Here is a 14,332-nt window from a genome sequence, read left to right as displayed (position 1 = left end):
GAGAGAGAATGAGGATTTGAGGAAGACACTTTTGACTAAATTCAAGTTTTACAGAACGAATCCTTGTTCCACTTCCTTGTTGTGTAAAATTTGGCTTCAGTCAAAAGGCCACAAGTGCCTCACCCTGGACTAGGATGATGGTGGTGTCTTCAACAGTAATAGAGTGGTTCAGAAGGGAGGGATGTTTGGGGGTAAAGATAGTAAGTTCAGTTTTGATTGTGTTGAGTTTAAGATGGCTACAGGACATCCAATTAGATGATATCCAATAAGCACTTGGAGATATGAGGCTGAAGATTAGGAGAAAAGTTAGGGCTGAATGACCAGATCTGAGAATTATCAGCATAGAGATGATCATTGAGGTCATGAGAACTGATGGGTTCACCAAGTGAAAGCATATGTAGGGAGAAAGGAAGAAGACCCAGGACAGAGCCCTAGGGGAAACTCACCTTAACTGGGCATGACCTGGATAAAGATCCAGCAAAGAAGAATTGAGATGGAAGAGTCAGACAGATAGGGGGAGAATCAGGACAGAGTAGTGTCATGGAAACCTAAAAAGAGGTAATCAAGGAGAAAAGACGATGAACAGTGTCATAAGCTGCAGAGAGGTCAAGAAAGACAAGGGCTAAAAGAAGAACATTAGATTTGGCAATCGAGATTAGTAGAGAGTTTGGAGAGAGCAGTTTCAGTTGAATGATGAAGTCTGAATCAAAACTGTAGAGTTAAAAAGAGAGTGAGAAGAAAGGAAGCAGAGGCAGCTGGTGGCACAGTGGATAGAGAGTTGGGCCTGGAATCAGAATATCCTGAGTTCAAATCCTGCTTTAGGGACTTACTAGCTGTGTGACCCTGGGCAAGTCACTTAAACCTCTGCCTCAGCTTCCCCAATTGTAAAATGGGGATAATAATAGCACATACCTCCCAGGATTCCTTTGAGGATCAAATAAGTTAATATTTGTAAAAAGCACTTAGCACAGTCCCTGGCACAGAGTAGGTGCTATATAAATGCTTACTCCCTTTTGCCCCCTCCCCCACCTCTCCTGAAGGCAGCAATTACATAGATTCGCTTCTCAAGGAGATTAGTGGAAAAAGGGAGAAGAGGCTGTGGAATGATAGCTAGCAAGGATGAATGGACCAAGTGAGGATTTTTTGAGGATAGGGGAGACTTCGGCATGTTTGTAGGTTATAGGGAAGCAGCCAAAGAGAGATTGAAGATAAGCAAAAGGGCAAGAAGGATGGAGGGGCAATCTACTGGAGAAGCTGGGATAAAATGGGATCGCTTGTGCAGGTAGAGAAGGGCCGCCTCATTGTGTGAGATAGAGGTGAAGTCAGAGAGAGTGGCAGAAGGCATCCGAGTGACATGAGGTGAAGAGAGAGCTCCTTTCCATTTCCAGGGCTTTCTCCTAGTTTGGGCTCTCATCACCTCATGACTAGTGTAATGGTCCCTAATGGGTGTCCTAACCCCAGGCCAACCTCCTCCCTCACCTCTTCATCTTGCCTTGGCTTTCAAATTAATCTTCCTAATACACAATTCTGAGCATATGTTTCTTCTAATCTGAAAACTCCAGGGACTCCTCAATCCCTATAATATAAAGTCTAAACTCAACCTGGTGTGTTCAGACTTTCACAGTCTTGTTTTAGTCTCTTAGGGTGAACTTGGTCACTTTTATTTCCCAGCAACAACTGTCTGTGCAGTTCTACCTCCACACTCTTGTTCACTGTTTTTGAACAGGGGAGTGATGTAATCAGAGCTGTGCTTTAGAAAGATTAATCTGGCTGGGTGGATTTGAAGGGAGACAGCAAAGGCAGAAAGACCGGTTAGATAACTATTGTAGTCATCTGGGAAAGAATGAAATCCTGAATTAAGGTGGTTATATTGGGATGGTAGACTCAATAGGTGACTAGAGGAGGCAGATGGGAGATGAGTACAGTCAAAGGTAACTTCAGGATTTCTAGCCTGGTTGACTTGGAGAAGAGCAGTGCTATGAAGAGAAACCATGCGGGTCAAAAGATAGTAGATAGAGTTGGAAATTGTGGGGATGCTCATCAATTGGGAAATGGCTGACCAAGTTGTGGTATATGAATATAATGGAATATTATTTATTGTTCCATAAGAAATGATAAGCAAGTGGACTTCAGAAAAAACTAGACTTATGTGAACTGTTACAGAGTGAAGTGAGCAGATCCAGGAGATCATTGTACACAGTAACAGCAACACTGTGCAATGATCAGCCATGACTGACTTAGCTCTTCTCAGCAGTACAATGATCCAACACAATTTCAAAAGACTCATGATGGAAGATGCTATCTGCATCCAGAGAAAAAACTGTGGAGTCTGAATGCATAGTGAAGCTTACTATTTTTACTTTGGTTTTTTGTTTCTCGTGGTTTTTCCCTTTTGTTGTGATTCTTTCACAACATGACTAATGTGGAAATATGTTTAACACGATTGTACCTGTATAACCTCTATCAGATTGCTTGCTGTCTTGGGGAAGAGGGAGAGAAGGGAGGAAGAGAGAAAAATTTGGAACTCAAAATCTTACAGATATTGAATGTTGAAAACTATCTTTACGTGTAATTGGAAAAAATAAAAGGTCTGCAAAACACTTTGTAAATATCTCATTTGATCCTCTAAACAACCCTGGAAAATAGGTGCTATTGTTATCCTCATTTTATATTTGAGGAAACTGAGTCTCAGATGGATTGGTTGATTTGCCTATGATCTAATAAGTACAAGAGGTGCCATTTGAACCCACTTTGATCCTCTTTCCACTGAACCCCCACACTTCTTGATCCAAGTGACTGTTCTGGAATTTTGCCAGCTGAACAGATAATACAATAGAATAGATAACCTAATAACTGAAGCAAAGGAAGTTGTTGTGATTAACCAGAAACAAGAGGAGAGGAGTATCAAGGGCAGAGCCTCAGGGAATAGCTGTACTAGAAGGGTGGTAAATATGGAGGAAAATGGGGAATAAACTTGGAGATCAGTCCTACAGAGTGGGGGGTGGGGGGGGTGGGAGTGTCTTTGAAGCCAAGTATGAAGATAACTTCCAGAAAGTGGGAGGTGTTAGGGGATGGGGGTGGGGGAGGTTTACCAGTGTTAGATGCTTCCAAGAGCTGAGTCAGAATTGAGTCCAGACCTTTGGATTTGGTGCTGGTGCAGGACATAGGTATGTCTTCAGAAAACAATTTCAGTGGAAGGGCGGAGGTGGAAGCCAGATTGTAAGAGGTTGAGAAGGCAGTGGGTGGTAAGGCAGGGATCCTAGATTTTTAGGCCATTTGTCAATTAAAAGGAGGAGGGGCAATAGACCAAAGGAATAGCGGAATAAAGGGAAGGGTTGTTTTAGATTGGAGAAATGTCAGCATGTTTATAGGCAGAAAGGGAGAAGCTAGTAGAAGAGAAAATATTGAAGAAATATGAAAGTATGATTTTGGACATGCTTTAACCCCTCCCCACATCCTGCTTATACCTTCCTAAAAACCAACAACTCTCCTCCCTGGACCTGTTTTATCATTCATCTGCCTTCCCTCTTTTCCCAGTGGTGCAGGACCTGGGACCTAGTCTTAGGTAGGATAGAGCTGGGACCAAAGCCACGAATACATTTCTAGCCCCAGTGCTATATCCTGTTCTCTCTATGCCACATTGCTGCAACCTTCTGGGAATAAGGGAAAGGCCAGGTCCTGTTTGCCCTTTACTCTGTTCTGGAGGATGGATCCTGTGGTCTCTGCTCTAAGGTTAAGAGCACCATCCTCATCTGCCATGTTCTTGCTGTCTCCAGGTCCCAGATTGTGCACAACAACAGAGAGCCCTCGCTGAAGACACAAAGATGGAGATGACATCCGTGGGCACAGGCCTGGAGTCACCACCTGCCCTGCCCTGCAGCAGCAACTCCTCACTGGGGACCCAGCCTGGATCTCTGCACCCTGAGTCCCTGCTTCCTTTCCAGGATCTCCAGTCAGGTACTCAATTCCTCTGCCTCCCCACTCCCCCTGAGCCACTTGACCAAATGAGGCTTCCATTTTCTACCCATTTCTCCTCCTCCAGCCTCTTGTTGTTAATTGTTATTGTTTCAAAGGACTTACTGTATGTAAAACACTGCTGGGTTTTGTAAGCTCTTTGCCTACTGAATGAAGTCCCAGCTCTCCAGTACGGAGCTTCAGGGCCCTTCACCCACCTCTCCCCACCTCACACCCCACAATTCTGGTTCTCCTTAACCCGCCCACAAGCCCAGCCAACTCCCCTGCTTATGAAGCTTCAGTGATTCCCCATGGCATCTAGGATAAAAGGTAGACTCCTCTGTGTTGACATCTAAAGTCTTTATGATCTGACTCTGACCTGTCTTTCAGGATTGATTTACAGTGAATCTCTCCTGGCCCTGGCCCCCAGCACCAGCACTCATAGTGCAGTCCAGCCAAGCCCGCTTCCTTGCTTTCCCTTCCATACCCTTGTCTCCCCTGTTTCTGAGCCTCTGTCCCCTGCCAAGGCTGAGAAGGCTTTTCCTCCTCCCCACCGCTCTCAGAATTCCTTGCTCCCTGCCATTATCACCTTTTATAAGTTGCCTTTCCTGGTCCCCACAGTTGTGGGTGCTTTCCCTGACCACTCCAAAATCAGGTTGTATTTACTTAGAATTTACTTCCATGTACCCATTGCTTTTCCTCAGGAGACTGTTGGCTCCTTGAGGACAGGGACTGTTTCATTTTTTTTCTTCCTACCACCAGTGCCTGGCATATAGTGGGCACTTCACAAATGTTTTGTGAGCTACCTGTATTGCTTCTTTCTGACCCCTGTGCTTGCCCCTCCCTGGGCACTCTCATTATCATAGGCATCCCTCTGCCTGCCCACCAATTTACAACCCTCTTTTTCAATGAATGAATGAATGAATGATAAAGTATGTATTCAGTGCTTACAATGTGCAAAGCACTGAGCTGAGCATCATGGATGCAAACAGAAAAGCCAGACCACTGCTCTTCTCAAGGAGCTCCCATCTGATGGGGAGACATCACAGCTGCAAGTCAGCTGAGAAGACTCAGGTAGTTCTTAGGGGGCTTTTCTTCAGAGTCTTTTCCAAAAGTTCTCTTCTCCAAGGAATATTGTCTGATTCTACTCCCTATCCCAAAATACTCTTTAACAAACACGAAACTCATTTGCACCGCATTGGTTTGACCACATCTGTATGTATTTCTCAAATCTCCCAGCAGGCGGTTTGTTGGGAGAGTGCTTCTAAGAAGCTGAATTCAGCTTGGCCTTTTCAGCAGCGTGTGTTGGTGAAGCATCCAAGTAGAAGTGAGTCATTTTCACAGCTGAGCCAGTTGTGCAGAGAGGGGCAGGTCAAGGCAGGAGATACACACACACACACACACACACACACACACACACACACACACACATACATGTATGTATATGTGTGTATGTATACAGAACTTTCTGTATAGTTGAAACCAAGAGTGGTTGAGGTTTTTAAAGGATATAACATAAAGGAAAAAGAACAAAGGTCCATCTGGGAGATGTAGGTGGGCTCTACTCTGAGAAAGAGGAAGAAAAGCCACCAAAGGAGATGAAGAAATGGGAAGGGAATCAGGAAAGTCACACTGTAAAGGCAAGACTTTCTTATAAACTGAAAACCTCAGTTCCAAGAGATCTCAGAGACCCATTCCTGAGTAGGAATCTATGCTACAACAGCCCTGTCAAAATAGTCATCCAGCCTCTGCTTAAAATCCTAGAGACCCCATTACACTTTTTTGTGACCCAGTTGTTCCTTCAGCTAACCCAAATTGCCTCTCCATCCCTTATACCCCACTCCTTGTTTTTCTGCCTGGGTAGAACAAGTAAAACAAGCGTTTTCCCCAGGACTGCCCTACAGATACTTGAAGATAGCAAGTGAGATAATCGGAAAACATGTCCTACATGTATCAGTTGAAGGAACTAAGAACTGAGACTAAAGAGAAACATGGTACCATCTTCAGATATTTGCTGATGTGGAAGAATGGCTAGTTTTTAATTTTTTTTTTTAATTAACAAAAATTATTTTCTCTTCCTCCTATCATTTCTCCCACCTCCATCCCACTTTGGAAAAAAAAAAGAAACATATGCAAAACCCATGTAACAAATGTGCATAATCAAGCCAAACACAGTCCCCCATTGGCCATGTCCAAAATACATCCATCACCTCTCTCAATGACTAGTCCTATTTTGCTTGGTCTTTTAGGGCAGAACTAGAAGCAATAAGTGGAAGTAATGGAGATGCTGATTTCAGCTCAATGTAAGGAAACACTTCCCAACAAGTAGAACCATCCAAACGTGAGCTAGGTTACATGAAGAAGTTGTGTGTCCTCCTTCAGGGGGAGGTTTTTCAGTAGAGGCAGGATGACCGTTTGTGTATAATATACATAGTTCCTAGTCCAATAATGATTGGACTAAATGGCTTCCAAGATCCCTTTCTCCTCTTTATAACTGTAGACGATCAGTTATGCACCAGACAAAATCCAAGAAGAGGGACAGTAGTAACACCCCTGGCCTCAGCATATAGACATGCCAAATAAAATAGAAACCAGAGTTGTTGGCCCAAGATGATAAATACTGTCTTGTAAGTATTCCTGAATCTGGCAATAGAATTGTGTCCATTATTCTAAAGGAAATGATTAAATAGATCCTATTCCATTGAGTAGGATCATATATCACAATGGTATATCTATGGGAAGCAATCTTTGAACCATGGAATAGAAGCATGGTGGGTAAGTATCAGTGGAGGCAGAAACAAACAGCATATGAAAGAGTATCCTGCAGACCACCTGGCCACAAAGAGGGAATAAACAGTGAGTTCTAGAAGTATTTCACAAAGCTTATGGGAGATGATAAAATAATGGTGGGAGGACTTCAACTATCTGGATATCTGCAGAGCTGCCTCTAAATTCTTGACTTGCTCTAATGAGAATTTCATTCCTAAGAAGGTGGAAGAGGTGGTGAAGAGAAGAGGGCGTACTTCTGAGCAGTAAGGAGGGATGGGTTACCAAATCAGACCCTTGATGGTGCCTTCTGGAGAAAGTGACCACTCCATCATAGATTTCATGAGAGAGAAGGAAAAGAAAGATGAGCCTAATCTATTCATACCTAATATTTGGTGGGAGGAGACTAGATTTCAAAGATCCTAGTGAGAGTGTAGTTAGGATCCCATAGCTCAAAATCCTACAGGAGGAGCTGGCTTGAGAGAATGCCATGGTCTAAAGAAATAAAACTAGAAGCAGTAGCCAAGAATGAAGCCCAAAGAGTAGCACTGTCCTGTAAGGATGGTGTCAGGGGCTCTGATACTTAGAATAAACTGAAGTTGGCCAAGAATACTAATGCCAACAAGGAGGGCTCCTTTAGTCACATTAGGGAATGGAGGATGATCAAGGGGAGGGCCTTGGGATAGGTGATGCAAAAAGAGGAAAAGGCAGAAAAGGAACATTCTCAGTTTTTCCTTTTCCTGTTTTCTTTGTTAAGAAATATAATCTTCAAATAGGATTAAGAGATAAGGATTGGACCTGTGGTTTTATCAGTATAAAGACCTCCCAGATGAGGAAGCTCCTTCTGCCAATGCAGGTTGATCCCTTCTCTGAAACTTGCCATCTTAGAATGTTGCCTAAAACACTGAGAAGCTCAGTGACTTGCCCAGGGGAATGCATTCAATATGTGTCAAGGTAGCATTTGAACCCAAGTCTTAGCTCCAAGAAAAGCTCTCTACAACAATACCTAGAATAAAACTGATTAACAAGGAATTGAAACCAAAGATAAGTGAGGAGATGGTAAGAAAACACCTAGTACCTTTAGTGTGTGTGTGTTCGTCTTTTGTTGCCAAAGAAGACCATGCCATCAGAGAAATAATGACATGACTCGCACTTGACTTTGTTTTGAGTGAGGGAGAGTTGTGCAGGTCACCAGCCTCATTTCTCCTCCAGAGCTATCTGAATCCAGTGACCAGATAGTCATCAGGATGACTGGAGATGACTCAGGATGAGGCAAGTGGGGTTAAGTGACTTGCCCAAGGTCACACAGCTAGTGAGTGTCAAGTATCTGAGGTGAGATTTTAACTCAGGTCCTACTGACTCCTGCACTGGTGCCCTATTCACTGCACCACCTAGCTGCCCAGAACCTTTAGTAGGTTCAGATCAAAAGGTCCAGACAAATTACATTGGAGTTCTTGATTTGCATATGTGATTGCTGTGCATTTTCAGTGATCTTTGAAAAGTTTTGGAGAGCCAGGCAGAGTTGTACCTACTTGGAATCCCAGCTACTGTGGCTAGAGGATCTATCTCTTGAGCTAAGGAATTCTGAGCTGCAGTAAGCTAATCTAATTGGATGCCCATACTAAGTTTGGCATTAATGTGGTGAGCCACTGGAATTCTTTTTTCTTTTAAAAAAGATTCTTTGTTATACAGGATGACTCTCTGGAAGAAACAAATGATACTGAGGAAAATTTAGGCACTGTAAAAACAAAAATATCAATAAAAATTTTTAAAGCTAAACAGAGGAGTTTATATTTTTCCCTAGAGGCAACAGTAAGCCAGTGGAATTGATTGAGTAGGAGAGTAGCATCGTCAAACCTACACTTAGCGGAAATTAATTTAGCAGCAACATGTGGGATGGAATTGGGAGAGACTTGAGACAGGGAGACCAGTTATGAAGCTGTTGAAGTAATCTAGGCAAGAGCTGATGAGGGCCTGAATGAAGATGGTGGGTATATGAAAAAAGAGAAGGGATTGGAGCATGAGATGTGGTGGAGGTACAAACGGAAAGATTCAGCAATTGATTGAATATGTGGAATTGAAGGAGTAGAAAGAATCTAGGATAATACTAAGATTATAAACTTGAGAGACTGGAAGGATGGTATCTGACAGAAATAGAGAAATTTTGGAAGAGGGGACAGATCAGGAGGGAGGTGGAGTAATGATTTTGTTTTGGCGCATGTTGAGTTTGATATGTCTCTGAAATACCCAGTTTGAAATGTCTAATAAGCAATTGTGATACAAGACTGAAGCTCAGGAGAAAGACTAGAGCTGTATATGTGAATCTTGGAGTCATCTGCATAGAGATGATAGTTAAACCCTTAGAAGGTAATGATGTTATAAAGAAAGAATATACAGAGAAAAGAGGGTCTAGAACAGAACCTTGGAGTTTGAGAAGCTGTGGTCAGGCAAGTAAGATGAGAGCCAGGAGGGAGAGAGTATGCAAGAGAAGTGGGTGCTCAACAGTGTCAAATGCAGAAAAGAGGTTGAGACAGTTGACTGAGAAAAGGGAAAGTTTAGTTAGGGGAAGGATTTGGCAAGACTGAGAAGGTAGGGGTACATGAAGAAGAATGAAAGGAACTAGTGAAGGGAGTGACGTGACATGAGTGTAGGACATTGTAGGGACATTGACCATTTGGAAAAGGATAATAATTCTTCTGCACTAAAATCTCGCTCCAGTGCCTCACTCACTATGGAGTGGATGGGACCTTGGGTTTCTGAAGGCAGTGCTATTGGAGAGCAAGATCTGCATGTCCTTTCCTACCGAAGAGCAGAGGTTGCAAGGCCAGCATGATATTATGGCTGGAGTGCTAGAGTCAAGTAGACCTGGGTTCAAATCCAGCCTCAGATACTTCTTAGCTGTATGATTCTAGGTTAGTTAACAACCTAGATGAAGCCTCAGTTTTCTCATCCATAAAGATGGGAATAATAATTGCACCTAGTTCATGGTGTTGTCATGAAGTAACTAGGTGGGACACTGGGTGAAATGTTGAGCCTGGAGTCAGGAAGACCTGAGTTCGAATCTAGCCTCAGACACTTAGTAGCCATGTGACCTTGGCAAGTCACTTAACCTCTCAGCCTCAGTTTCCTCATCTGTAAACTAAGGATAATAATAGTACCTGCCTCCCAGGGTTATTGTAAGGATCAAATAAGATAATATTTGCAAACCTTTAAGCACTACATAAGCTGGCCATTATTATTATGAAATAATATATGAACCATGCTTTGAAAGCTTAAGTAGTATATAAATATCAGCTGTCACTATCATTATTATCATTATTATGAATAAAGGACTTGAGTACAGGCCTGCTGGCTGACTTTGCAGCTGTTGTCTGAGGACCAGCCCATCTAACTTCGGAGAGGGTCACCTATCGGAAGCTGGCCACAGTAGCTCATCAAATTGTCCCCAAGGCATACTGTCTGTACTGGTGGTAGGAGTATTCTCATTTGTGAAATCACAGGTCCTTAAGTACTGAAGCACTAGCAATTCCTTGTGTGCATATAGTTTTGTGGTTAAAAGTGTTTTACCTACATTATTTCTTATCATTCTCACACCAGCCCCATAAAATAGGTAGAACTGAGATATCTCCATTTTATAGATGGGGAAATTGAGGGTTACAATTTTAAGTGATTTGCCCAAGGTTATATTGGAAGTTAGAAAGTTGGTGAATATGATTCAAGAACCTAGGCCTTCCAACTTCAAAGTCGACTCCTTTTCACTGAGCATTCATTCACATGTGGAGGGGTTAGCTGCTGGTAGATAATAGAGCCATGATAGATGTGAGAAAGTATACACGTTGAGTATCTCAAAAAGGAATTATTAGTAAGAAAATATAGGAGTAGGGAGCCTTTGAATATTTAATAATGAGAGTTTAGACATAATTTGAACCCACTTCCATTGATCACTGGAGTCTAACTGAACCCTCCAAGGGCTCTCCTTATCAGGTTTCCACTGCCTTCTCTGCATACAGCTCCTTCCCTCCCTCAGGTCTTTTATTTACTCCTCTCTGCTACCACCGTGCTCCTCTCCTTCCTTTATTCCCGCCAAATTCTCTTCTGAAACAGTGAATCAGAGTTGTCTTAGCACAGCCAGAATAGGTAGAATTATAAGTTAAGTCCATGAATCTGAAGTAATCCAGGTCTGCTCATTCCAGGGACTTCCTCCAGTAGCCCTTTTGGGCATAGGAGCCAAAGGATACATGGTGAAGCTGAGCCAGAGTGGGCCAGGATGGGGAACAAGGAAGTTTGGGGCACTGGATAAGCATTTTTTTAAGTGTATTCAGAGTATTGAAGGGAGTTTCATCTTCTAGGTAACATTTCCATTTTGTCATCTTTACTTCGACCTCTTGTCATATTCTCTGAAGCCCTTCCCACCCACATCCCAGTCTCTCCCCACTGCCATTGTCCTTTTCACACTTCCCAAGAATTCATTTCCCCCATTCCCACACCCACACATCTGTTATCCCCTTTCTTTTCATGTCCTCCTCTACACTTCTCATGTTCTTCAGCTCACCCATCATTCTCTTCCTGTCCTATGTATTCTCTCTGGGATCCCTCTACCCTCTGTGACCACATCCTTTCCATCCTGTGTTCTCCATTCCCCACATTCTTCCCTAGCCACACGGGTGGCATTTAGACCCGCTTCCCATGGGATTGTCCTTTTCCTTCCCCATCAGTTTCCTTTTTTGTATGATAAATAGGAGATAATATTTCTATTTTCGTTCATTGTTTCAGATTGTGAGACCAGCACTGAGTTCAAGTTGTTGACAGTTAAAGAAGAAATTTTTGAAGAAGAGGACTCACAAGTGGTGATCTTAGAAAGACTTATAGGGGATGTTTCCCAAGGACCTGAATTTGGAGAAGGGTGTGAACATGAGGAAGGGTTGGAACAGCCCTGGGGAATTCCAGAAGGAGATGGGCTAATAAAATCACTTTCTCAGGAGAGGAGTTTCAGACCAGTGACAGTGGTCCACAAGAGTTCTCCAGGGGAGATAGGCCAAGAATGTTATGAGTTGGGCAGAAGCTTTAGTCTGAATTCAGACCCTGTTATGTATCAAAGAATTTCTTCGGGAGAGTGGCCTCATCAGCTTGAAAACTGTGATCAAAGCTTTAAACAAAATTCAGATTTAATTAACTACCCAACAATCCATGTGTCTGAAACACCATGTCAGTTTAATGAATATGGGAAAATCTTCAGTCAGAGCCCAACCCTTAATGAACATCTGGGAGTGCAGGCTGAGGAGAAACCCTATGAGTGCAACGAGTGTAGGAAGTCCTTCAGGAGAAGCTCAAATCTTATTCGACATCAAAGCGTTCATACTGGAGAGAAGCCGTATATATGTAATGAGTGTGGGAAAGCCTTCAACCAGAATGCAATCCTGAAAAAGCATCAGCGATCTCATGTTAGTGAGAAACCCTATGAATGTAACGAATGTGGTAAAACCTTCAGTGTACGCTCCAACCTCACTCGACATCAGATAAATCACACTGGAGAGAAGCCCTATATATGTAATGAGTGTGGGAAAGCTTTCAACCAGAACTCAAGCCTTAAGAAACATCAAAGAATTCACAACAGCGAAAAACCCTATATTTGCAATGAATGCGGGAAGGCCTTTAGGCGGAGTTCAAACCTTATTCAACATGAGAGAATTCATTCTGGAGAGAAGCCCTATGGATGTCATGAATGTGGGAAAGCCTTTAGACGAAGCTCAAACCTAATCAAACATCATCGAATTCACACAGGAGAGAAGCCTTTTGAGTGCCATGAATGTGGCAAAGCCTTCAGCCAGAGTGCACACCTGAGGAAACACCAGAGAGTTCACACTGGAGAGAAACCCTATCAGTGTAATGAATGTGGGAAACCTTTTAGTCGAATCTCCAACCTCATAAAACACCATAGAGTTCATACCGGAGAGAAACCCTATAAGTGTAATGATTGTGGAAAAGCTTTCAGTCAGAGTTCAAGCCTCATCCAACATCGGAGAATTCATACTGGAGAAAAACCACATAAATGCAATGAGTGTGGCAAAGCCTTCAGTTACAGCTCAGTCCTTAGGAAACATCAGATAATCCACACAGGAGAGAAACCCTATGAATGTAATGTGTGTGGCAAAGCCTTCAGCCATAGCTCAGCTCTAATTCAGCATCAGGGAATCCATACTGGAGATAAACCGTATGAATGCAATGAATGTGGAAAAACCTTTGGCCGGAGCTCCAACCTCATTCTTCATCAGCGAGTTCATACAGGTGAGAAACCCTATGAATGTAATGAATGTGGTAAGACCTTCAGCCAGAGTTCAACCCTAATTCAGCATCAAAGGATTCATAATGGATTGAAGCCCCATGAATGTAACGAATGTGGCAAAGCCTTCAATCGAAGCTCAAATCTCATCCACCATCAGAAGATCCACACTGGAGAGAAACCTTATACATGTACCGAATGTGGCAAAGCCTTCAGCCAAAGCTCACACCTTATTCAGCATCAGATTATCCACACTGGAGAGAGACCCTATAAATGTAATGAATGTGGGAAATCCTTCAGTCAGCGCTCAGTCCTGATCCAACACCAGAGAATTCACACTGGAGTGAAACCTTATGAATGCAGCGACTGTGGGAAAGCCTTCAGTCAGCGCTCGAAACTCCTTAAGCATCAAATAATTCACACCAGGGTGTGATCTTTTGAGTGTAATGGGCATGTAAATTACTTAATAATCAGGGAATCCAAAGTGGTTCTCTTTTCTGACTTTCCTATCTTTTTCTCTGTAAGTGGCACCACCATTCTCCCCATCATCCAGGCTCAAAACCTTGGAATTATTAACTTATCTCCCTCCTTTATCCCTCTAGAGCTAATTAGTCATTAAGTCCTGTTGATTCTTTCTTTGACGTGTCTCATGTCTATGCCTTTATTTCTCTTCTGCCACCAACCAAGCCCTTCTCTGGTGCCCAGTATTACCTCTAATGTTTTTATGTTGTGAGCAGACAACCATGCTATGTGGGCAACAAATGATGAAATGGAATATATAAAGAGCTTACTATTGTAATGAAATAAAACCTACCAAAATTTAATCTGACATATTTAATGATGTACATTATTATTATTGTTATTATTATTCTGCATGGTAAATAGACATAAGCATTTATACATGGATGTAATTAGTATTACTTTTACTCAACTAAACCAAGTTTTTACAGTTTTCCTCTTGTTTTGTTCATTCTTTAGCATTTTTTAACATCATCAAGTTATGATACCTACTGCTTAATCATTATCTCACATTAAAAGAAAAAAAATCACTTTTCAATGGTGTTCACAACCAGCAAGAAATGTCTTAACTTCCATCTCCCCAAGGCCTGAAACTATGATCTCTTGACTTGTCCATGGGCAGCCTGTTTAAATTTTCCCATCCTTCTGTGGTCATGTTAACTCCAAATGAGAAGTCATTTTAAGGTGGCAAAGGCTCTGGAATGCCAGGTTGTAGTTGGGGAAGCTGAGTCAGGTGCCACCCTGGAACCTCCCCTTTATGCCTCTGTGACCACCTGATTATACATGTACCTAGTGAAGGCACAGGGTATAGGG

At 42.6% G+C, this 14,332-nt stretch overlaps 1 protein-coding gene across 6 annotated transcripts in view; it reads left to right on the top strand.

Moving 5' to 3' along the window:
- LOC140500165 (uncharacterized) overlaps positions 1–13,829 on the top strand; it is a 56,071-nt gene extending 42,242 nt beyond the window's left edge. For 5 of the 6 annotated variants that reach the window (XM_072602494.1, XM_072602496.1, XM_072602497.1 and 2 more), the window contains 2 exons: positions 3,777–3,957; positions 11,494–13,829. In XM_072602494.1, the coding sequence (XP_072458595.1) occupies positions 3,777–3,957; positions 11,494–13,433 (2,121 nt within the window). In that variant the 3' untranslated portion in view covers positions 13,434–13,829. Of the gene's footprint in view, positions 1–3,776; positions 3,958–5,202; positions 5,282–11,493 lie in introns of those variants that run through there. The other variant, XM_072602500.1, reaches the window with a different exon arrangement.
- Positions 13,830–14,332: the final 503 nt, after the last annotated feature.

Source organism: Notamacropus eugenii, chromosome 4, assembly GCF_028372415.1.
Source record: "Notamacropus eugenii isolate mMacEug1 chromosome 4, mMacEug1.pri_v2, whole genome shotgun sequence".
Classification (NCBI taxonomy): Eukaryota; Metazoa; Chordata; class Mammalia; order Diprotodontia; family Macropodidae; genus Notamacropus; species Notamacropus eugenii.
Note: the sequence above shows the minus strand (reverse complement) of the source record. Positions and strands in the feature narration are given on the sequence as shown.